The 26,098-nt window shown below is 36.6% G+C and overlaps 1 protein-coding gene across 2 annotated transcripts in view; it reads right to left on the bottom strand.

The window, feature by feature from the left end:
- TMEM181 (transmembrane protein 181) overlaps positions 1-12,074 on the bottom strand; it is a 97,996-nt gene extending 85,922 nt beyond the window's left edge. For both annotated transcript variants that reach the window (XM_074187940.1, XM_074187939.1), the window contains exon 1: positions 11,929-12,074. In XM_074187940.1, coding sequence (XP_074044041.1) covers positions 11,929-12,059 — 131 coding nt within the window. In that variant the 5' untranslated portion in view covers positions 12,060-12,074. The remainder of the gene's footprint in view (positions 1-11,928) is intronic.
- Positions 12,075-26,098: the final 14,024 nt, after the last annotated feature.

The following is a 26,098-nucleotide window of genomic DNA, read 5'->3' as shown; positions in this document are numbered from 1 at the left end:
GGGCCTGGATACATAGATTTAAAAGCCATCTGCAAACAGATGATGCTTGAAATCATGGATGCAAAAAAGATCATCAAGGAAGTCTTCTCATACCCATACAAGTGAGGAAAGAACTTGAGCTTAGTAAAACATGTATATAAACACAACACAAACAAAGGACAAAAGCTAAATATGCTCTTCAGCTCTAAGTTTTACTTCATCCAAGAATTCTTCTACTAAATACAGTCATTTTGGTTCAGAAACTCCTCTGAGTCTAGGAGGCTTTGTTAAGAAACTCCACGTGATCCTCTCTCTTCATCCATTTCCTAAGGGGACACTCCTCCAAACAACTTTACTTCAGAGAATCAAGTTCTTCATGTATCAGCTTCTTTCCAATCTCCCAGATCTGTTTTTTCTCTCTTTCTCTCTATTAATCCTTAAAAAAATTGAAGAATATATCCTAGAGAATGAATTGACCATAATCAATCCATTATCCTTAATGGGATGTCAATGAAACAAACTAGGTCAAAGCAAAGAATTTATACTTTATTCTGAAGACATTATCAATACAAAAGAAAAAACTCCACATCTGTGGAAAAAGTATATTTTATTTCTTGGATAGGAAAAATCATCAATTCTTGACAGAAGTCCTTATCAGTGGGACAAAGTATAACTCTTGTACTTTGTTTAAAGAGATACCATCAGTGCTAGAAACAAGTTTTATCAGAGGAGGCAATAAAGACCCAGGAAAAGGTCTAGGTGCACTCACTTCTTATTTAAAGGTCAGAGAAAACTGCAATCAATAAATATGAGGGAATCAATCGTAGCTTGGGGACAATTTGATCCCTAGCTGAAAAAAAAAGTTACTTTTTGTATCCTTATGAGAAAACAAGTCAGAGATTAGACAGATTTTTATTAGAGCAGAAACAATGTCCAACCAAAAAAGCTAAAAGTAGCATAATTTCTTTACTTAAAACATAGAAAGAATAGCTGTTCTCTGGGGAAATGCCTCCCACATAGGCTTTTGGAAATTTAAGAAGCAACCCAACGCAGCTGATGGAAACTTGCACACTACTTCACATTGGTTAAAAAGGGAATATTAGCTAAAAGAAGCAGCAGAGTAACACCATACTAAAGTAACATCATAATTCCATTGGATACCATACGGTATCTTTCCTTCAAAGCAGAAGGACTGCTCATGCTTGAGCCTAAATAAATGTTTGTTGAATTGATTTGAATGTCTGCCTATGTGGAAATGCATAAGCTTAAGAGTGAAAGTCTTGGGGTGGCTAGGTGGAGCAGTGGATAGAGCACTGGCCCTGGAGTCAGGAGTACCTGAGTTCAAGTCCGGCCTCAGATACTTAATAATTATCTAGCTGTGTAACCCCATTGCCTAGCAAAAACCTAAAAAAAAACAAAAAAAAAGTGAAAGCCTTTGGGTGAAGATAGTTGAAGTAGAATATAAAGAAGCTCCTTTAAGCCTGGGGGAATTTGCATGAACTGATGCTGACTGAGATGAGCAGAACCAGAAAAACACTATACACCCTAATAGCAACATGGAGGCAATGATCAACCTTGATGGACTCACTCATTCCATCAGTGCAACAATCAGGGACAATTTGGGGCTGTCTGCAATGGAGAATACCATCTGTATCCAGAGAAAGAACTGTGGAGTTTAAACAAAGACCAAGAACTATTACCTTTCATTTAGGGAAAAAAAAAACGATATCTTATTGTCTGATCTTGCTATCTCTTATACTTTATGTTTCTTCCTTAAGGATATGATTTTTCTCTTATCACATTCAATTTGGATCAATGTATACCATGGAAACAATGTAAAGACTGACAAATTGCCTTCTGTGGGGGATGGAGGAGGGAAGTAAGATCAGGGGAAAAATTGTAAAACTCAAAATAAATAAAATCTTTATAAAAAAAAAAGAAGAAGAAGCTCCCTTAATAGAATGCAGGTTCATTGAGGGTAAAGACTTTTGTTTCTATTTTTGTGTCCTCCAAGCTCTAAAATAACCTTGCACAAGGTAAGTAATTAATAAGTGTTCATTGAATTTTCTGACTTCAAAGTTTTTAAAAAGAGAAGCAAATGATATGATGGGAGTATAATATATTCACTGAGACAGATGGAGTATATGGACAATGCTTTCTAGATATAGATAGTTAAAATAGCACGAAGATAAGATTTTGTAGTAATAGAGAATTTCAGAATTTAGACATTTGCCAGAAGTCTAATTCTACAAAAAACAAAACATCTGAGAAATTATTGACTTATCTTTCTAATATTTCCATCCAAAATGTGGAAAATGTGTGTTGGATGGGTTTAGAAAAAAGATAAGTTCCATTTTTGGAGTTTGAGATACCTACAGGACATCCACTTGGAAGTATCCAGTAGGCAGTTGGCATGTGGAACTTGAGCTCCAGAGAAACTAGAGCTTATAGAGATCTTGGTTTCATCCCCATAGAGAGAATATCTAGGGCAGCTAGGTGGCGCAGTGGATAGAGCACTGGCCCTGGAGTCAGGAGGACCTGAGTTCAAATATGACCTCAGACACTTAATAATTACCTAACTGTGTGGCCTTGGGCAAGCCACTTAACCCCACTGCCTTGCAAAAACTTTAAGAGAGAGAGAGAGAGAGAGAGAGAGAGAGAGAGAGAATAGCTGAATCCATGAGAGATGATGATATAATTAAGATAGAGGGTATAGAAAGAAAAGAGAAAGTGATATAGGACATATCCTTGGGATACAGCTGTATGTTAGGGGCAGAACATGAATGATGGTCTATTAAAGGAGACTGTGAAACATTAACCAGACATGTAGAAGGAAAACCAAGAGAGGACAGACTATGTGGGAGAAAAGGATGACCAACAGTATTAAATGCTACAGAGATCAAAAAGGATGAAGAGTAAGGAAAGATTATTGGAGCTATCAAGTGAGAGGTCAATAGTTGCTTTAGAAAGAGCAATTTTAGTTGAGTAACCAGGCTTGAGGCCAGAAAGCAAGGGGTGGAGAAATGAGTAAGAAAATTTCTGGTCAAAATGACTGGCTGAACAGCCCCCCTAACTCCAGACCAAATAATCATCAGGAAATCCAATGAGAAATTACTATAAGTGACTTTCACAAAATAACCACACAAAGTCAGGCAGAAGCCTGTGAGAAATCAGAAAGAGGATGTGACCAATAAAACTAACTCTAGCACAAGCTAACAAGCCAGAAGGCTCCCAGAGTAGCCCAACGTTTGCCAGAGATATTTGTCCCTAGATCTCTGTATCTCAAAGGCAATAAGAAAGGAAGATCTTCTCCAGGAAAACTCCAATGTGTTAAATACTCACTGAAGGGTTTTGGGAAATCACTGAGAGTAAAACCAATAGGTATGATCATAGCAGTTCTCAGACAAGAAAACCCTAGGCCTAGAAATTCCAAGATTCCTAGCATTCTGTTCCGAGATGCCAGAGAGATTCATGAAGATCCAGAGTTTTTAACCTTAAAGATCCAGGAAGAAATGTATAACTCTAAAAAGAATTTTAGAGAAGTTAGATAAGATAGATCTCTAGTGATTACTAAGTTAGGAGAGGAAAAATATATACATATGTCTCAGCTATGTATAAGTATCTTTATTGAAACTGACTATGTGTTTAGGTATTAAAAAACCTCACTTATAAATTGTAGGAAAGCAGAAATGTTACACATATCCTTTACTGACCACAATACAAAAAACCTTATTCAAAAAATGATCTTTGAGTAGAAGATTAAAATTAATTGGAGACTTAAAAACTTAATCCTAGAGAATTCATGGCACAAAGAACAAATCATAGGAAAAAAATTATCAAAAAATGACAAATTCAATACCATAACCAAACTTTTGGAACATAGTCCCAATCATATAAAGAAGGAAAATTGCTATCTAACCACTTTTATCTACAAAAGAAGAAAAAGAACACCTCAGAGAATTTGGCAATTAAAAAAAAAATCCTAGAGGACTAATAAATCATAAATGCCAAATAAACACTAAAATAGAAATGCTGAAAATCAAATAAAAGATTCACAAAATTGAATTAAAAATAGACAATGAATTAATTAGTAAAACTAGGTGTTTTCAGAAAAAAATAAAATTAAATTTAAAAAAAGAAAAAATTGAAAAAATTTTAGATAGTTTAATTAAAAAGAAAAAAATTATTTTTATCAAAAATGAAAAAAGAGAAATCACAATAAATAAGAAATAAAAGAAATTATCTAAAATTATTTTGCCCAATTTATATTATAAAACTAACAATTTGAACAAAATGGATGAATTTTTTGGAATTGTAGCATACTCAGATTAAAGGAGCAAGAATTAGGGAATTTAATCAAGTCTCAGGAAAATAAATACAACAAGTCAGAAATGAAATCTCCAAGAGAAAAAAAAAACCCTAAATCCAGATAAAATTCCAAGTGAATTCTGTCAATCATGGAAAAGACTAATTAATTTCAATGTTTTATATATATAAAGTATTTGCAAAAGTGGAAGTGGGAAGAGCCAAAGGAAATGGTTCCTAACAACTTCTTTTTACTATAAAATATGGTCTCGATTCTTGAGGAGTAATACAGGGAGCGACGAAAGAAAGAAATACATATGAACATCCCTAAGGAATAAAAATACAAACATGTTAAATATTAGAAAAGATGATGCAAAACATCAAAAGATTGTACAGTGTGATCCGGTAACATAAAAGGAATGCGAGATTAGTCCAGTATTAGGTAAACTATAAATATAATAGTCCATACTAAAAATACAAAAAACAGTCAAAATCACATCAACAGCATGTTTTAACTGCTAAAAAAGAAATAAACTAATGCAAAATTAGTATTAATGGAAGTAGAATATTCTATTTTTTGAACTAATAATTACTATGTTTTTTGTTGGTCAGATCACATGTCTGAGTATTATATCTTGTTTTGAGTGGGTAAGGTAAGAATCTGGAGAACATTCTGATAAGGGTAGCTAGGAAGGTCAGATGTGAAAATCATGTCATGAATAGATCTTGGCTGAACTGAGAGTATTCACTAGAGAAGGGAAGATTTAAAGGAGAATATAAGTATTTTTAAAAATCTGAAAGATTTTCTTGTGAAAGAGGGAATAAATTTGTCTAGAACCAGTAAGCTAGAAGGAGCCATATTTTGCCTTAACATTGAGAAAATACTAAATAGAAATGTCAATATCCTTGAAAAGGCTATTCAAATGCCTTGAAAAATCAGTGAGCTCTTTATTCAATAGTATTATTGTTGTTATACATGATTAAGTAATTATCAATGATTACCTGTTCAAATACAGCATAAAGAAGATAGAGAAGTTGTATTTGAGATCCTTCCTGATTCAGTTATATATACCTAAACTAAATTTAAGCTCCTTGAGGGCAGATACTACATCTTATCAAAACTTTGTGTCTCTCTAGGTATTTTGCACATAGTGAATGCTTAATAAATGTTTACTAAATTGAATTGAGCTTTAAGGCTATTCTATGAACAGAAAATATGAATAGCAATGCTCACTCCTGAAAGTAACTCTTGCCTTTTTTCAAAAGTTTTTTTTTTTGTTTTTATTATACTTGTTTTTGTTTTTTTATCACATTTCCCCAAGTAGATGTCTAGTTTTCAAAAAACTAAGCAGAAACCTGATTTTTTAGAAATCCACTAACTCACCATAACACACCTGGGAATGTCTAACACATCTAAGAACATAGATATGATCACAATTCTAAATAAAGCTAGACTTTTAATAAATGGGACGCATACACCCAATCAGACCACCAACAAACAGGTCACAGCCAGAGCACAAGGAAACCCTGTCAACTCTTTATATTCCACATGCAACATTCATTCTTAGTGTTGGCTCTCCCGCATTGGCAGAATTGACAGTTCATGCTGAACCCGGCAGAGTAACAGAGCTCTCCCAAAGAGCTTTGGATGCTTCCCTCATAAGATGATTTACTTTCTCTTAATTTTTCTATATGGAAGACAAAATTTGAAGGTAGTTTGGGGTGCAAAAATGCTCCCACTTTATAAAATAATAAAACTTTAAGAAAAATTCAGAGATTGTGTGACCCAGACCAGATTATATCATGAATCAGTGAAACTTATGGATTTTAGTTCAAAATTTCTCTATATGCCCAATTGCAGGATACCCACAAATATCACTGATTTTGAACTGGTACCTAATTGTTATAAGGATAGGACTCCCATTGATTAGATTAACCCACATCACATAAAAGTAATTTTTTGTTAGGTAAGAATACTAGATTGAATCAATCCTTCAGGACTGAGGGTGAACACCTTGAATCAGTCAAAGCCAAAGAAAATTTTCAGATTTCTCATCTTTCCAGGCACCCTTACCCACTAAGTCAAAGCCAAAGGCTTAGTCAATGCCTGTAAATTGAGGATCCCATGTTTGTTATCTATCCAAAATTCAGCCTTGCTAGGGCCTAAAGCTTTTTCTGCACAAAAACAAGAGAAAAAGAAAGTAAGTTCTCTCTCTGGATCTGATTTACATGTATAATTTTTATATTCTCATAAATTTTAGTCTAGGGAATAATTTTACTATTTTTGGAAGGGACAGAAGAAAAGAGAACTCCAAATTTCAGAGACATTGGAAGGGACATCTACCAGGTGTATATGTACTGGAATTGAGAAGGGAATGTTTGAGATAAAATTATGATATTATTAAACAAAAGTGATAGGTTAGGAAAACTGTTGGCCTCCAATTCCCCATGGGAAAAACCTGCTAACTTAATTTCACTGGTCACTCATATATAGGAACAGTCAAAAGTTCATTCCATCCTTAGATCATATAATCGTTTTTCAAAGGTACAAACTTACACAGGTAATATGCAGTTTGTTGTAAAAGTTAACTGATATGCAAATAATCTTTTGGAAGGAGTGCCTTAACAGCCTTCTCTTTTCCCTCCTCTGGTTGCTAAGAAACTGCCCAGACTTCTCTGAAAGTCTGAGATCCCTCTGAAGAGAAAGAATCATTTACGGGCAGCATGGTGTGTGATCAGAGTTTCCTGGTCCTGAGATCCCTCAGAGACAGTAGAAGCAACTTGAAAAGTAGTGTCTGGGATTTTTGGTTCCTAGTCATAATTCTGCAACTGATTAATTGTGTACTTCAGAGCAAATCACTTTGCCTCTCTGATCTCAGGGTCTCCATTGGTAAATGGAAGAGGGAGGATGAGATGACTTTGAAGGTTCTTCCCAGATCTAACATAGTAATGTCTGAAGAGTAGAAGTAGTAACAGTTTTACTATGTAGCCAGACTGCACATTGTCCAAAGAGAAACCCAGTTATATTAATAATACATATAATAGTTTACATTTAATTTAACACTTGAAAGTTAATAACATCCACCTCAGTTACAATTGTACTGCACATTAAAATGATGACTTATTTTGGAACTCTGATAGCTTCTTTTTCCCCTTCTACAAAACTGTGGGGTCTTTTTGTTTGCTTTATGAATGACCATTGCTGAGAAGTTAGCACTTTCCTTTCTGACTAGGAACAATTTTCAATAGCATAAAGACAGTTATATCAACTGAGATAACTGGTGGTACTGTTCCCAGTATCTCAATGCATTTAACACTAAGCAAATTCAGAAATTCACATGATATTAGTCACAGTGTAAGGACCAAGTTGATGATTAAATGAAATATCATTTAAAGGAATGAGTTTTAAAATAATTTAACCTCAATTCCTTAATAAAATGTATTCAGCTCTAGTCATTAATTTTAACTGATGTCAGAAATGTCAAAAAATCTAGAATACCTAAGAAATTGGAAACCTTATGATAAAAAGATTGTTGTTGTAAGTGGAAATTTCTAGTTTAGAGATGAACATATTTGGGAAAGAGAGGCTATTATAGTAGCCTTCAAGAATACGAATAGCCTTGGGGAAAAGGAATTAGATTTATGTTGTGTAACTTCAAAGTAAGGAAGAATTTCCTGTTAATTAGTACTGTCTGTCAGTGAAATGGATTGTCTCTGAGGTAGTGTGCACTCTCTACTACTGGAAGGGTTGAAATAGAAATTGGATGCTTTTTGAACATATTGTGTGTATATGTGCTCTAGAGCAAATCACTTCACATTTCTGGTCTCAGGGTCTCCATGGCTAAAAGGAAGATGTAGAATAAAATGACTTTTAAGGTTCTTCCCAGATCTAACATTTATGTATCAGAAAGACTTTGGAATATATAATCCCTGGAGTCCCTTCCAACTCTGAGACTGTATGATTCTATGCTTTCACAACAGTCATGTGCGGAAGGTAGTGACAGTATTATTATCAACCCATTTTATAGCCAAGAAAACTGAGTTACAGAGAGATTAACTGAATTTCCTAGTATCACAAAATTCATAGGTGACAGAGTCAAAGCTAGATGTTCTAATTCCAATATTTTGTATTTTTGATGTCTTATTAGAATAGGCTTTTTCCTTTTATTTCAGAGATCTAAAAGTAAAAAAAAATATATTCCCAAAGAAAATCCAGTGGAAAGACAACTGGGATTTGGAGTCAGAGAACCTAGGCTCAAAACTGGACTCTGTCACTTTTTGAGTCTTAGACAAGTTACTAAACCTCTATGGGACTCAGTTTCCTTATCTATAAATGAGAGAATTGGACTAGATAACTTCTAAGATCCTTTCTAGCCCTACATTCATTATGTATAAATCTAAGAAATTCTAAGTGACAAAATAAACCAAATTCTTGTAATTGCAGGAAAAGGAAGACGATTGGCCAAAGAAATGTGTGAGACTCTTCAAAGATGGAACTCAATCAATGTGAACCAAACATGTAATTGATTATAGAATACATTTGAAATGTTTTATCTTGGGGTGATCTTCAAAGAAATTTTAAAAAAGGATGATCCTAAAATCATAGATTTAGAACTAAAAGATACCTTAGAAGTCACCTATTCCAAATCCATCACTTTACAGATGGTGAGAACCTGACACCCTGAGAAACTTGCTCATCATTAAGATGAGGTCATTAAAATTCAAACTCAAGTTTTCTGACTCCAAATCCAGTACCTTCTCTTGGATTAATTCCAGATGGTATTTCCACCAAGTTGGTACATTTTCAGAAACTAGTCAATTAATCCAGACAGCTAGGTTGTACAATGGATAGCATGCTGGGCCTGGAGTCATCTTCCTGAGTTTAAATCTGGCCCCAGATACTTCCTAGCTGTGTCATCCTGGGCAGGTACTTAACCCTGTATGCCTCAGTTTCCTCCTCTGTAAAATGATCTGGAGAAGAAAAATAGCAAACCAGTTTAATATCTTTGTCAAGAAAATCCTCAGTGGAGTAACAAAGAGTTGACACAACTGAAAAACAACTGAACAATAACAAAATCAAGTCATCATCTTTTAAAAAGATCACTATTAAAATTAGAATTGTAGACCTGGAGTAGATCTTAGAAATCATCTAATTCAACTATTTTACAGATAGGAAAGGCATAAATGATATGTTTATCATAGATTAAAAACAAAATATAGGCAACACTTTTATAGCAATTAAAGGTTTGTAATAAACTAGTTGAATGATCCTGATCCTTACAACAACCTTGTGAGGTAGGTGACAGATGACATAAAACTAGGAGTTGGCCTCCCAGCTAACACAGTAGAAGAGAGAATCCAAAAAAAAAATTTATTAGGCAAGAATATTGATATAAATTTAAGAGGAAAGGATAAAAAGTCTTATACTTGGGTTGAAAAACTCAACTAGGCAAATATAAGATGGTGAAGGTGTAAGTAGATCATCTGAAAAAATTTAGAGATTATGATAGATTGTATAATCCAATAAATCTGCATTGTGATGATAGCCAAGAATGTTAAAGTGATATTAAGGGGCATCAAGAGTGGCATAATGCTCAGGATTTGGCAAGTGATAGTGCCACTGTACTTTACCCTGATTAGAACAGATTTAGAGTATGGTTCATTGGTGTGGAGTATGATTTGATTCCATGGGCAGCTAGATGACACAGTGGAACATTGGACTTGGAGTCAAGAAAACTTGAGTTCAAATCTGGTATCAGATGCTAGCTGTGTGACTTTGGGCAACTCACTTAACATTGTTTTGTTATGGTTTACTGATTTCTAAAATGAACTAAAGATGGAAATGGCAAACCATTCCAATACCTTTACCACAAAAAAAAAAATCCCAAATCCAAATAGGATCATGAATAGTTGGACACAAATGAACAACAGCATTCAATTCTGTGCACAAAATTTTATTTTATTTTATTTTTAGGTTTTTGCAAGGCAAATGGGGTTAAGCGGCTTGCCCAAGGCCACATAGCTAGGTTATTATTAAGTGTCTGAGGCCCAATTTGAACTCAGAAACTCCTGACTCCAGGGTGGGTGCTCTATCCGCTGCACCACCTAGCCGCCCAATGTGCACAATATTTTAGAAAGAAGATTGACAAGTAGGAGAATGTTCAGAATAGAATAAAGTACATGCCATATGAAGAGCAATAAAAAAAATATTGGGGGGAGAGAAGCAAGATTCAGGGGAAAATGTAAAATTCAAAATAAAATCTTTCTAAAAAAATATTGAGGATGCTTAAGCTGATGGAATAGAAGATTTAGGGGGAGCATGATAGTTATCTTCAAATATTTGAAGCAAATGATTTTGCCTGTCCCAGAGGGCAGAACTAGAGCAGTTGGATAAACTTGCAGACAAGCACATTTAGGCTTGGTAAGGAAAAAATCAACAATTTATGGTCTCTAAAAGAAGCATGGGCTACCTCCAGAATCCCACCTCTCCAGAGAACTTCAACCTCTAATACTCAGGTCTGTTGTTGTGGGGATCTTATTAAGATGTAGGTTGGACTGCATAGAATATGTGAGGTCCCTAAAAATTCTGTAATTCTTGAAAAAGATTCCATGATCACATCATAAAACAGTTGATCAGAATCACATAGTAGCAAATCTGGAACTGGAACCAAGTTCTCATATCTAGTAGAAGTGCTATTCCACTATACCAGCTTGCTGTGCTAGAATAATTTTCAGTTATCTGTAAGGTTGACTATTTTATTGCTAAGATGTAATATTGTCTGAGAAATCTCAATGTCATAATCTTTGACAAAATCCTCAAGTTCTCACCTTGAGTATTAATTAAAATGAGACGTCGACAAGTAAGAATAAAACAAAAGAAAACAAAAAAAACCAAGGACAATCAAAAAAATTATTCTTCAAATATACTCTATGGTGATAAACAGCTCATAGGTGGCTCCAGCAAGCCAAAGGCATAAGCAAGGAACTAAATGATAGGAAGACAGAAAAGGAAGGGAAGCAGGAGGGAAAAAATGGTGTCAAAGTGACCAGTGGGCCTCCCCAGAGATTGCCTGAGAGGTATGTAGACACACACGCACACGCACACACACACGCACCTCTCTCTCTCTCTCTCTCTTTTTCTCTTTTTCCAAGAATGAAGAATGGCGTTTCAAAGAGAATTCCTGGAATCAATGATTGCAGGATTTCCTAGGCCAAATTTTACCACCTCAGAGATATTCTGAGAACCCCAGATGGACGATGACTCAACTGTCCAAGCCCTGTAACCCTAACAGCAAGATGGGCAATCGTTCCCATTCCCAGATATACCTTACCAACTCAAAGAATGGGAGAATATGATTTCCCCTTCTCTCTGAGCGCAGCCATTTCCGAGGAAAGAGGTCGGGGACTTTGATCAACCCCCTAAAGAACCATTGGATTTTTGGTACATTCCATTTGCTCTTTATCCTGCATTAGCAAACAACAGCGGCAGTTGCTCTACAGCCTCTCTCCCTCCCCTTCCCCAGCCCATCTCCATGTTTCCCTGATGGTGATAGCGGACAAGGCAGAGACAGCCCCAGTTTTGTGGCCAAGTGGCGTGTCGGAGAAGGGCATCCCTCGGGTCGCTGGTTCCCAGGCTCATCCTACCTGTAGTAGCGATCATCTTTGTAAGGGGTGAGGTCTTCCTTCAGCTCTTGGTACGCCTCACCGAGTCTTTTGCAGAAATGCTTGAGCTCTCTGCAGAGAGGTTTCTCAAAGGCAGGATAATCCTCGTCCATCCTCCCTTGAGTTCCAGCTAGGCGCCTTCTCTTCCGCTTCGTGCTCCCTGCCTGGCAATCACTAGCCTAGTCAGGCACAGCCAAGTCCCCCTGCGTAGTCTACACCGAATCCACCTTTCTCTTCCTCTTGTCTTTGCAGATGGTTCGGCACCCTCCCTCCCTTCTCTCTTTCCCAGGCTCGGGTTTCTCCCCTTGTTTTTCCTCTTGCCTCAGGGTTTGGAGTTCCACTTGAAGGGGAGGAGAAAGAGGAGGAGCAGATAATGGAGGAAGGGAAGAAGGAAGAAGAGGAGGAAGAGGAAGAGAGTCTATTCAAAAGATCATCATTCCTTTTCTCCAATTCCAGCTTTATACACAAGCGACGCCTTTTAGGATAAACCTGTGGTCTTGTAAGGGTGGGGTGGGGAATAGGGAGAAGGCACTGATGTCCCAGCGAGGGGGTGGACTAAGGGGAGAGGGGTTGCGCTAGTTGATGATGATGCTGTATCTGCAGAGAAGAGGAGGGGGCCTGAGGGAATAGCATCATCCTGGGCGCAAGTTCATTTTGCCATTTTCATTTTCATTAGCTCACTTACAAAATAATAATGAACATCGCTACTCCTCATACTGAAATAAAGGAAGGGAAAAGAAAGGAGAGGAGAGGGGAAAGAGCCCTCTTCCTGATGGGAAGGGTACCTAAATTAAATGCCTATAGGTTTCAGCACCATGGACGGGGCTTCGGAGCCTACATTCGCAAGCATTTTCATTCCTGCTACTCCCCAACATATTACGATTATTATTAAGATAGATGTTTACTGACATTTTTGTTTTTACACCATCTAATTTGCCCCTCAATCCTTCCCCTTCCTTCGCAGAGAGGCATCTCATAACAAAAACTTCAAAATGTTATTCTTGTTATTTTAAAATGAGGTATACTATTGAACTAAGAATACACAATATCCAGAAGTGAGCCTCTTAACAGAAGATCCCAGTTGTTTCCTATAATCCTAACAGAATGTAAAGAGGCCTAATATGCACTATATACTGAAATTTTTATTGTAATTATGAAAGATACAAAACCATCTCTACGTAGATATATTTTGTAAAGGGAATCATGGTGTTGTGGCAAGATGGTGGATATTGAGCCAGAGAATCTGGGTTTTCCACTTTTTACTAGTGGAATAGGTCTTTGGGGAGGCCTTAATTTCCCCATTTGTAAAGTGACATGGTTGGACTAGATAACCACTAGGTTTTCCATCAGCTCAAGATTCATGATTCCAAAGCATAATGAAAAGAATAGAGAACCTTAATTCAAATCTATTCCACCCCTGATACTTGGTACTTTTGTAACCTTGAACAAGTGTCTTCTTTGGAAGATCCTTCTTTGGGTCTTAATTTCCTTTTTCAAAAATGAGATTAGAGTACCAGTTTTAAAAGCTATGATAAGGGAGTTTTTAACATTCATCCATTTGCAAATTTGTGAGTTCCACATTTTTCTAATACCCTCTTTCCCTTCCCCCCCGCCTCATGGCAGTTTGCAATCTGATTAAAATTGTTACTTGTACAATATTTTCTTTTAACATATTTTAACATTTCCATATTAGTCATGCTGTTAAAGGGATTAGAACTAAGGGGGGGGGGACCATGGGAAAGAAAAAAACAAAAAATTTTAAAAAATGAATAAAGTATACTTTGCTGCACATCCAGACTATAGTGTTTTGGATTTTTTTTCTGGATATTGATGTCATTTTCCATTACAGGTCTCCCAGAATTGTCTTTGATCATGGAACTGCTGGAAGAAGTTGCATCCATCATAGTTGATTCATCTCACAGTGTTGCTGTGTATAATGTTCTGATTCTGCTCATTTCACTCAGCATCAGTTCATGCTTTCCATGCTTTTCTCAAGTTCAACTGCTCATAATTTCTTACAGAGAACAACAGTATTCCAAAGTGTTCATATACCATTCCTCAATTGATGGGCATTCCCCTCAATTTCCAATTCTTTGCCACTACAAAAAGAGTTGCTATAAATATTTTTATATATTTTTCCCCCTTTTTTATGATCACTTGAGGATTAGACCTAGTAGTGGTATTGCTGGATCAAAGGGTTTGCACAGTTTGATTGCTCTTTGGGCATAGTTCCAAATTTCTCTACAAGAATGGTTGAATTGGTTCACAACTCCACCAACAATGCATTAGTGTCCCAGTTTTTCCACATTCTGTCCAATATTGATCGTTTTCCTTTTTTTTGTCCTTTTAGTCACTCTGATTGTATGGGGGTAGTACTTCAGAGTTATTTTAATTTGAAATTCTCTGATCAATAATGATTTGGAACAATTTTTCCACTTTAGATAACTTTTATTTCTTTATTTGAAAACTGCCTATTCATATCTTTCATCCATTTATCAACTGGGGAATGACTTATAATCTTATAAATTTGACTCAGTTCTCTGTATTAGAAATGAGTATCAGAAACACTAGCTATAAAAATTTTTCTCAGTTTTCTGCATTCCTTCTAATCTTAGCTGAATCAGTTTTGTTTGTACAAAAAATTTCACTCCTTACTGTAATTTAGTGTAATTGAAATCATCCATTTTGCAATTTGTAATGTTCTCTATCTCTTGTTTGGTCATAAACTTCTCCCATTTCAATAAATCTAACAGATAGACTATTTTTCCTTCTCCTAATTGACTTCTGCATCTAAATCCTATATTTCAACTTTATTTTGGTATAGAATATGAGATATGGATCTATGCCTAGTTTCTGTCATATTATTTCCCCATTTTCCCAACAGTTTTGCAAATAGTGCGTTCTTATCTCAGAAGCTAATCTTTGGGCTTATCAGACAGTCTATATCAGATAGACTATAGTCATTTACTGCTATTTCTTATGTATATAATCGATTCCATTGATCCACTTCTCTATTTCTTAGCCAGTACTAGATAGTTTCTATGACTGCTCCTTTAGAATATAGTTTTAGATCTGGTACAATTAGGTCACTTTTCTTTGCATTTTTTTTCATTAATTCCCTCAATGTTCTTGAATTTATGTTGTCCAGATGAACTTTGTTACTATTTTTTTCTAGTTCTGTAAAATAGTTTTTTGGTAGTTTGGTATGGCACTGAATAAGTAATTTAATTTAGGTGGAATTGTTATTATATTAACTCAGTCTATCCATGAGTAATTAACATTTTTCCAATTGTTTAGATCTGACTTTTTTTTAAGGTTTTTGCAAGGCAAATGGGGTCAAGTGGCTTGCCCAAGGCCACACAGCTAGGTAATTAAGTGTCTGAGACTGGATTTGAACCCAGGTACTCCTGACTCCAAGGCTGGTGCTTTATCCACTAAGCCACCTAGCCGCCCTTAGATCTGACTTTGTATGAAAAGTATTTTATAATTGTGTTCATACTGGGCTGGTCTTGGAAGGTAGATTCCCAAGTATTTTGTGTTGTCTACAGTTTCTTTAAATGAAATTTCTCTTTCTCTCTTGCTATTGAGTTTTTTTGGTCATATATAGAAATGCTGATGATTTTTTGTGAGTTTATTTTATATTCTGCTACTTTGCTAAAGGTGTTGTTTCAAATAGTTTTCAGTTGATTTTTCTAGGGTTTTCTAAGTATGTGGTACTTTTAGAAATTAAGAGTTTCATTTTCTCATTGCAAATTTTAATTCCTTCGATTTCTTTTTCTTTTCTTATTGCTAAAGCTAACATTTCTAATACAAAATCAAACAATAGGAGTGATAGATATCCTATAGTAGTGATGGGCCTCCTTGTTTCACTCTTAATCTTACTGCAATTGCTGCTAATTTATCCCCATTATATATAATGTTTGCTGATGGTTTTAGATATGGTTTTAGATAGACAATACTTATCATTTTAAGGTAATTATTGTGTCAGACCAAATTTGATTTCAGGACCAGTGATCTATCCCCTGCCCCCTCTCTAATGTTTTTAATAGGAATGGGTGTTGTGTTTTGATCCAGCAATACCACTACTAGGTCTAATCCCCAAGTAATCATAAAAAAGGGGGGAAAATGTATAAAAATATTTATAGCAGCTCTTTTTGTAGTGGCAAAGAATTGGAAATTGATGTCATTTTCCATTACAGGTCTCTCAGAATTGTCTTGATCATGGAACTGCTGGAAGAAGTTGCATCCATCATAGTTGATTCATCTCACAGTGTTGCTGTGTATAATGTTCTGGTTCTGCTCACTTCACTCAGCATCAGTTCATGCTTTCCATGCTTTTCTCAAGTTCAACTGCTCATAATTTCTTACAGAGAACAACAGTATTCCAAAGTGTTCATATACCATTCCTCAATTGATGGGCATTCCCCTCAATTCCTATTTTGTCAAAGTCTTTTTCAGCATCTATTGATATGATTTTTATTACTTTTGTTATTGATATGGCCACTTATGCTGTTTTCCTAATATTGAGCCATCATTTGGTATGCATTATTAAAAGAAGTTTTGAAATATCTCATTTTTGTTTCCCCTTCCAGAAAAGATTGAGTAGACAGACGAATCAGTTCATGAATTCCCACTTAGCAGCAGAGATGAAAAGTTTGGCCAATCCAAAGATGTTTATAACCTACATATTTGACTCAACTTCACTCAATTTTATTACTCTTTCCTAGTCATTGTGATCATGTTTTATTTCCTTCTGTCTACCATATTTGGAATAAGCTACTATTTATTGTTGGAGATCCTATATTGGGTTTTTTTTGGAGTGAATTTTCTATAATTTCTGATTTTTTTTTTGAGCTAAGAATAGTTTTTAGATTTGAATTACTAAATAAGCAATTACATTTTAAGAGATTAGAGTTGACATTATCCAAAAGATTGTTAAGATAGCAGTTAAGAGCTACTTCATGAACATAAATGTGCAGATATTTTCCAGACTGAGATTGTGAAAAGAATGAATATATTATATCCACTTCGTATAGCCTCTTATTCAACCACAGAAATAAACTGTAGTATATTTAAAATCTTTCTTACACCCTTTCCTGACAACTACATTCACCTGTCCCTTCTTTACAATCCTAGTAATGACAGCCTGGTTTGATGGAAAAGTACTCAACTAATAGCCACAAGTTTATTCACTAACTATTTGTGTAATTTGGGTTAAATGGTTTCACTTTTCTGATCCCTATTTTCTTTTTCTTTAAGGTTTTGAACTAGATTATCTCCCAGTGTACATCTCTCAAGTTTAATGTTTCTCTTTAGAGAATGTTGTTGTTGTCACCAACTCTTTGTTCACCCTATTAGAGATTTTCTTGGCAGAGATACTAAAGTGGTTTGCCATTTCCTTTTTCAGTTCATTTTATAGATGAGGAAATAGAGGCAAACAAGTTTAAGTGTTTTCCCCAGGGTGACACAACTAGTATGAGGTCAGATTTGAACTCAGGTAGTCCTGGTTCCAGGTCTGGTGTTCATCCACGATTCCACTTAGAGATAGTACTAAACAATTAAGCAACTGAATGGTATCCTCTTTCTCTTCCAAAAATAATTTCATAGAGAATTTTGTCTGAGTATCTTTCACATTATCTTTCTATAGTATGTATGTATATATGTATCTATTCATATATATATATATATAATTTGTGTGTACAAAATTTGTGCATATATATGAATATAATGCATGTGTGTATACCATGTGCATCCTATTTCTCCCTACCCCACACTTAGAATGGCAAGATTTGTACCATTTTTAAAAATCTTGATATCTTCATCAACCTTTAACATAACAGATAATTTATGCATTATGTGTCATTTTGCATTAACTAATTGTTTAATGTATGTCATCTTTTCAACTGCACAATGAGCACATTGAAATCATGGGCAGAGGATACGCAAGAAAAAATGTTTTATTTTGTTTTGCAGGGCAATGCTTGGCAATTAAGTGACTGAGACTGAATTTTAACTCAGGTCCTACTGACTCCAGGGTCAGGGCTCTGTCCACTGTTCTACCTAGCTGCCCCAAGAAAAAATATTAAGCAGAAAATTTGTCTATTTAGAATCTCACCATTACTGAACTCCATTTGAACCTACTCTCCCCAGGCAATGAGTGTGCCAAACACTAAAACTTTCCTTTCTTCTTCACCCATCAGAATCCTCAATCTTTAAATATAATGAACTTTGTTAGCCATTGCTAAGAAACAATACATTGTGAATGATTAATAGCACAATATGTTATCATTTCAATGGCTATTTTGCATTTTAAAAGAGGATTATTTTTAACTAAGGAAATTAATATCTCATGATGAAGTTTCAGAAGGCAGTTAAAGGGGTGTGTGTATGTAAGAGAGAGAGAGAGAAACTCATATACAATGTTTAGAAGGAGCCTTGATGGCATTGTTTTTCAAATCATACCAGCTTTGCCTATCTATAAGGCTGACCATGCATGTTTCTTCTTTTTTTAATATTTTGTTTTCCAATTATATACAATAGTTTCTACCTATCATTTTTTTAAGTTTTGAGTTTTACAATTTCCCCCACCCTCCCTCCCCTCCCCCACCTCCCATCCCCACAGAAGGCAGTCTGATAATCCTTACATTGTTTCCATGCTATACATTGATTGAAATTGAATGTGTTGAGAGAAAAATCATATCCTTGAGGAGAAAATAAAATATTAGAGATAGCAAAATTATGTAGTACATAAGACACTTTAAAAAAATTGAAGTAATAGACTTTGGTCTTAGTTTAAACCCCACAGTTCTTTCTCTGGATACAGATGGCATTTTCCATCCCAGGTATTCTAAAGTTGTCCCTGATTATTGCACTAATGGAGTGATCAAGTCCATTAAGGTTGCTCATCACCCCCATGTTGCTGTTAGGTTGTACATTGTTCTTCTGGTTCTGCTCATCTCACTTAGCATCAGTTCATGCAAGTCTTTTTGGCTTCTCTGAATTCCCATCCTTCCTGGTTTCTAATAGAACAATAGTGTTCCATGACATGCATATACCACAGTTTGTTAAACCATTCCCCAATTGATGGACATTCACTTGATTTCCAATTCTTTGCTACCACAAACAGGGCTGCTATGAATATTTTTGTGCAAGTGATGTTTCTACCCTTTTTCATGATCTCTTCAGGATATAGACCAAGTAGTGGCATCCATGCATATTTCTTCTAAAGGCTAGTGCTGAGCACAATACCACCAAAAAATACTCATTGGTCAATTGAATGAATTTTGTAACTTCTTCCCTTTAACTGGGACAGAGATCCAATCACAAATAAGACTAAAATAAGTCAGGGGTGATTAGACAGTAGGACTAGACAGAGGGCAGAAAGTTTTCATATCATTTGGCTTGTATTTCTATTCCCAAGTCATCAGGTTTCATTAGGGAATCAGTATTTGAAATGTTACTCATATTTGCTGGAGGCAGATGGTTTTATTCCTTAATTAACCCAATAATAACTGATTGTTGGTCAGAATAAAGTAGAGGAATAGTGTGAAGAGAAATGCAAAATTTGCAGACTAAGCAGACTAATGATTTTAGAAAATCATTTGAAGGGAGATTTCAAAACCCATATGTGGAACTCCAATGAGCACTGAAGTATGCTGGTGTCTGAAGAAAACAAGATCAATTTTCACACTCTGTATGTAAGTAACACTCATAATTCTCACTCCAGGAGTTGGGCAGCAGCATAATGAATCTTCCTCACTGGTGGTGAAAGGAAGAAATGTGATTAATGTAATAATTATAATTGATACTTTGAAAACAATGCCCCTAGGAAGGTACTGGGAAAATTTCCTGATTCTAGCAAACAATGAAAATAGGTCATTATAACAAACTGGAATGAAAATAATTGGTAGACAACTTTCACTGGTCTGTTTCTTAAAGTTGGTTCTAAATGGCTTCAAAATTATTTTAATGAAAATGTATCAAATGCACCAATATATGTATCATCTTTTAAAATTCTATATAATGTGGGGGGAGGGGAGCAGTCCTGTGATTTCATTAGTTTTAGGAACTTTTCATGAGTGAACTCTCTCTCCCATAGCAGACTGGTAATTTGTCTGCAATTTAGAGAGTGGCCTAGGGATACCAAAAGGCAAATGAGTTACCTGGCAGTCAAATAGACAATATGTGACCAAGATGGGACTCAAATCTTGTTCTTGAATCTGAGGTAAGGACAACATACTGCCTTTGTTTATTTGTGAATTTGTTTAAACAAAACATTTAGTAAAAAGAGAACTAGATTACAAATTTATTATTTTGCAGAACTAGTTTTCCTTTTCTAAAAGTGGTTAAGATGAAGAACTGTGGTCTGGGCATTAATGCCATTAAGTGCTTTCAGACCTGGCTAAATGTTTTGACCCAAGAGCTATCACAAATGGAATACAAACTTGATTTTAGGTCTCCAAGGGAGTGATCTAAGGATCTCTGCTGTTTAGCTTTTTTTTTTCCCCCTCAATGACTTGTTTAAAGGTTTCTTTGATGTGTTTGATAAATTTCCAGATGACACAAAATCTAGGAGGGATAGCTAAAATACCAGGCAATAGGATTCAAAAACATCTCAAGCTGGAATGTTGGGCTGAATTTACCAGAGGGCTGTCCTGATTTAGACCCAGTCCAAATCAGAGAAATATATTAAATAATGCCTCGATTCAGGCCACATTCCACTCGATGAGTATATACTTATAAGTCAAATAAGATGGGAGAAATATATCTCCTGTTCTGTCAGTTTTCATTTCTGGTGGCCCTCATAATATGGACATCTCCTGAATGTGATTCTAGAATCCATACCTTTTTTGCATATGACTAAGATGGGGTAAGTGGGGAAATGGGACATGAGAATGAGTAGGCAGAGGAAAGGAATGATTTTTTTTGAGAAGTGCCAGTATATAAGTTGAAGTCCCTTAGTAGTTGGAATTCTGGAGAAGAGAAAGATTGTAAACCAAGTAATGAACTTGTTAAAGAAGGAGAGTGTCCCGGAAGTCTGTAAACAACTATCAGAATTTTAATTGAGTGGGAGATGTGGACTGTATTTCCCTCAAGAGGCGTGGTTAATGAGTGATAGAAGTAGAGGGAAAACCTGGAAATGGCAATGGGGAGCAAGGAATATTCTATCTCCCCATTTCAATCAGGGGATTAAAGAATAAAAGTGAAAGTGTACTCAGTACAAGAAAGGGTAGCCAGGATAGCCATCATTAGGGAGCCAGGCCTATTGACAAAAGATAGATGGAGTGGGATAGGAAAAGATTTAAAGTGAAGGCAAGTTCTTTGCCTATGGAACATTCATTCTTGAGAGCACAGTGGAAGGGATGGATGGTTTGAGATTTCGGATTGAAGAAGATTGAGGAGTATTGAGATAAGAAATCAAGTGCTGAGGAATGAGAAATGGGGTTTGGATGATGACTTACAGGGGTTCAGATCACTAGTTTGGGTAAGGTCATTTTTAACAAGCTCCACAACTAGTATGATATGTATAGGGTTCTTTCCAACAGGCTGTTAACTGGCATAGGAGATGTAGGGGGTGCTCAAGAAAGATTTGGATGAGAAGACTCCTGAGCCTTTTTTTTTTAGGTTTTTGCAAGGGAAATGGGATTAAGTGGCTTGCCCAAGGCCACACAGCTAGGTAATTGTTAAGTGTCTGAGACAGGATTTGAACCCAGGTACTCCTGACTCCAAGGCCAGTGCTTTATCCTTCTGAGCCCCTTTTAAGACTGCTTTCCACCTTTGATGTCCACCTGACTCTCACCTCTGGTTTCAAGAAGCCATAGTATACACAGGAGCCTTACCCTGGCAAAACATTTCGGCAGGTGGGCTAAACCAGGTTGATGGTAACCGAAGGTCTCAAATATATCAGTGAGTTAGAGGGGGTATGTGAAATATGTGAAGTCTTCTGCTGTTGGAATGGGTTGATGAGAAAATTTTGTTCCAATGGCCTGCTGAAGCAGGTACTGTGGAATGCTTAGAGCTTGGTTAGACATGGAAGATGCCAAGGTCATTCACTGCATCTAGAGTCATCATCAATTGTCTTGACTTTGTCTTGCTATTGAACATGAGGACAAATGAAGAGAGAGTGAAGTCAATGACTTCATGCAACTCCACCTCACTCAAATCCAATTTAAGTAGTAATCAAAAGACATCATACCTACCATTTTTCCGTTCCTATCTCAAAGCCTTGTGGCAACAGGCAAATGAAGAAGTAGTAGGTGGGGATACACAGGGAGCTGTAGTCACAACCCTACACACGCAAGTGGCCAAGGTCATAGGATTGTCTCCTCACTGAAAGCAGCAGTGGGATTTGGCAGCCTCCTGGGTGTCTGAGCAGTCTTTTAAGCATCACACTGCTCACCTCCTGGTAAGAGGAAGGGCTAGAAAACATGCTTTAAAAATTGTCTTCTTGGGGAAGCTAGGTAGCATAGTGGATAAAACACCCGCCCTGGAGTCAGGAGTACCTGGGTTCAAATCCGCTCTCAGATATTTAATAATTACCTAGCCACTTAACCCCATTTGCCTTGCAAAAACATAAAAAAAAATTGTCTTCTTACCCTACCCTGGCAAGATTACCGTGGCAGATGGGGACTGAATCCTAGAGTCAAAACACAAAAAAAAGTTCAAATATTTCTTCAAAGAAGATTCCACTTACCATCAATACATGAAATGTGCACACACTCATAGACAACACAAGATTCAATAGACTTGAAAGACGAACAGCTCTTTTGTTGATATACATCCAAATAGCAGCCCAGAATGAAATAAGACTAGCAAATGAAGATCAGTTTACTGATGTTGGAGCTGGACACATGTTTTTCTTTTTCTTTTTGCAAGGCAATGGGGTTAAGTGGCTTGGCCAAGGCCACACAGCTAGGTAATTATTAAGTGTCTGAGGCCGGATTTGAACTCAAGTACTCCTGACTCCAGGGCAGGTGCTTTTATCCACTGCGCCACCTAGCCGCCCCTAGGATACATGTTTTTCTAGAAAGGGTGCTGTGAAACTGGGGAAGGTCTTGTGATCAAAACTAATTTAGTCAACAAGCTTGCTTGCCTACCAAAAGGAGTGAACAAAACAGGCTCATGACAATGTGATTGCCACTTGCAGAAAAATGCCTCACCACCACCATTAATGTCTCTGCTTCCACCATGTTGGATCCCAATGAAGTCAAAGAAAAATTTTATGAAGACCTGGAGACACTCATCATAAGCATATCAAAAGAAGACAAACATAATTCTAGTGACTTTAATGCTAGGATAGGCTCAGACTATGAGATATGACAGGGAATCCTTGGGAGCAATGGAGTTGGGAAACAGCAACAGCAATGGTAATATTACTGAAGACTTGTGCATCTCATGACCTTCTCATCACAAACACTGCCTTACATTTACTTAGATGCAATAAGATTTCCTAGATGCATCCTCAAGCAAACATTGGCACCTAATAGACTGTGGCTGTAAGAGACAGAAAGGCTTGTGAAAAATGACGAAGGCAATGTGTGGTGCAGAGTGCTGGACTGATCACAGACTCATTCTCTCCAAGTTAAACCACATTCAAGTGACCCCAAGGCAAAATGACTATCAGAAGACAATGTCAAAAGATTAGAGTGCTTCTCTGAATGGGAATAGGTTGTTGCTAATTTGGAAGGAAAGTTGGGGCAACATACAGCGGAACAGAAAAGTAGTGAACAGCTTTCAGAGAGCTGGTGTAAAGCACTACATCTGCTCATCTGGGTCAGAACATATGCAAATATCAAGACTGGTTTGATGAAAATGAAGAGTAAATAGAGAAGCTGCTGACTGAAAACTGAGAACTTTACAGGGTTTAACCAACAGGATAGCTCATCTATTTCTAAGAAAGCGGCATTTTAATTTCATCAAAAGTAAAGTACAAGTGAAGCTTAGATACAGGATTCTTGGTCAGGAAGAAAGCAGGTGAAATTCAATTTTATACAAATAGCCACAATCCAAAATACTTTTATGATGACCTAAAGGCTATTTCTGGGCCAAAGATCTATGATGCATCTCAGCTACTCACTGCTGATGGAGCTACATTGTTTAGTGATAGAGACAAGGTCCTAGAGAGGTTAAACACTTCCATAGTATTCTTAAGAGACCATCATCAATCAGTGCAGAAGCCATTGACTTGTTTATATCAAATTGAAGTTAATCCATCCCTAGCTGAAGTTCAATTGAAGTGGTTTTGAATGCCATTAGATTTCTTTCATGTGACAAAGAATCTGCTGCTGATTCTATTTCAGCCAAGAGTTATAAAACAGTGGGTCTAATGCTCATACAAAAGCTGACTAAAATTTTCCAGGTTAGATGGCATGAGATTATTATCCCTCAGAAATACAAGGATGCCTCCATTATCCATCTCTATATTAAGATAAGGGAATAGATTGGTCTGTGACAATCATAGGGATGTTTCTCTCTTAGTTATTGCTATTGAGAGTCCTGCCAGAGAGCCAGTGTGGCTTCAGAGAGGGTCAAGGAACAGTTAATATGGTGTTTGCTAACTAACAACTCCAGGAAAAATGTCAGGAGCAGAACTGAGGTTTTGTATACAACATTTGTAGAAGTGAACAAGGGCTTTGATATTGTTAGTCTTGAGGGTATATGGAAAATTATGGTTTTCTGGAGAAGTTCATCAGTATTATAAGTCAATTTCATGATGGCATGCATGCCCAGGGTCTGCAGAGTAGACGATGCTCTTGAGATTTCCCAGTCACTACTGAAGTGAAACAAAGGCTGTTTTCAGCAATGTTATCAAATGTCTTGACTGAGGATGAACACCATCAAGGTCAGTTATTGCAGTGCTGGTAAATTCTTTAACTTGAAAAGGCTAGAAGCCAAGATCAAAGTAGAGGGAGTGTTGGTGATAGTTTTTTGGCAGATGATCAATGCAGCCTCTGAAGTTGAGATGCAATAAAGTACAGATCAATTCTCTATGCTAATTTTGGCTTAACAATTAACAATACAAGAGGTTCATCATCCATATGTGGAACCATTGGTTATAGCAAATGGAGAAATTCTGAATACTGTGCATTAGTTCACTTACCTTGGTAGTGTACTTTCCAGGGAGGTACACTGTGACAATGAGGTTGACACACACATTTCCAGAGCTAGTTCAGCATTTGGGAGGCTCCGAAAGAAAGTGTGGGAGAGAAAAGGTATTAGACACTACCAAACTGAAGCAATTGTGCTGACTTCATTGTTGTATACCTGTGGAAACCTGGACAGTGCCATGCCAGGAAACTGAATCACTTCCATTTACATTGTCTAAGAAGATTCTAAAAATCTCCTGGGTGTAGCTAGGTGGCGCAGTGGATAGAGCACCAGCCCTGGAGTCAGGAGTACCTGAGTTCAAATCCACCCTCAGACACTTAATAATTACCTAGCTGTGTGGCCTTGGGCAAGCCACTTAACCCCATTGCCTTGAAAAAACCTCAAAGATCTCCTGGCTACCTGGCAGGATAAGACACTTCTTTCTTGAGCTAAACTGTTAGACATTTAAATGTCACTACATAGATCAACTATGATGGGCTGTCCATGTTGTTCGAATCCCAAATGTACACTTGCCCAAAAGAGAGAACTGAGAGTACAAGTGCTTACAAGGAGGTCAGAAGAAGTAATGCAGGAACACTCTTAAGATCTCTGTTAAGAGCTTTGGAATTGATTGTGCGCACGGGAGATACTGGCTCAAGATTGCCCAGCCTGTCATGCTCTTTATCAGAGAGGATGCTATGCTTTGTAAGCAAGGCAGAATGGAAGCAGCTCAAAGGAAACATGAGATGAGTTTAAGAGTACCCACCCCAGGAATTCATAAGGACTTTTGGTGCTGACCTGTGGTAGAGCATTCCAAGTTTGTATTAGTCTTATCAGTCATATTCAGACTTATCCCTAACACAGTGATGTTGCTTTGTTCTTTGATAACGAAGGACAAAAACCAACCAACCAACCAACTGGCATTGGCAGAATTTTAACCCAAGCCTTCTCACTTTAGGTCACATGCTCTTTTACATTTATCATTTCTGCAATTAAAAAAAATCTGTTCTGAATTCTTCGTCCACCCTTGTCTAAGAAAAAGTTTATATTTCTTCATGTTTTCCAG

The sequence above is a fragment of the Macrotis lagotis genome, chromosome 5, assembly GCF_037893015.1.
Source record: "Macrotis lagotis isolate mMagLag1 chromosome 5, bilby.v1.9.chrom.fasta, whole genome shotgun sequence".
Classification (NCBI taxonomy): Eukaryota; Metazoa; Chordata; class Mammalia; order Peramelemorphia; family Peramelidae; genus Macrotis; species Macrotis lagotis.
The sequence above is the reverse complement of the archived record's forward strand: the minus strand, read 5'-3'. Positions and strand labels throughout refer to the sequence as shown.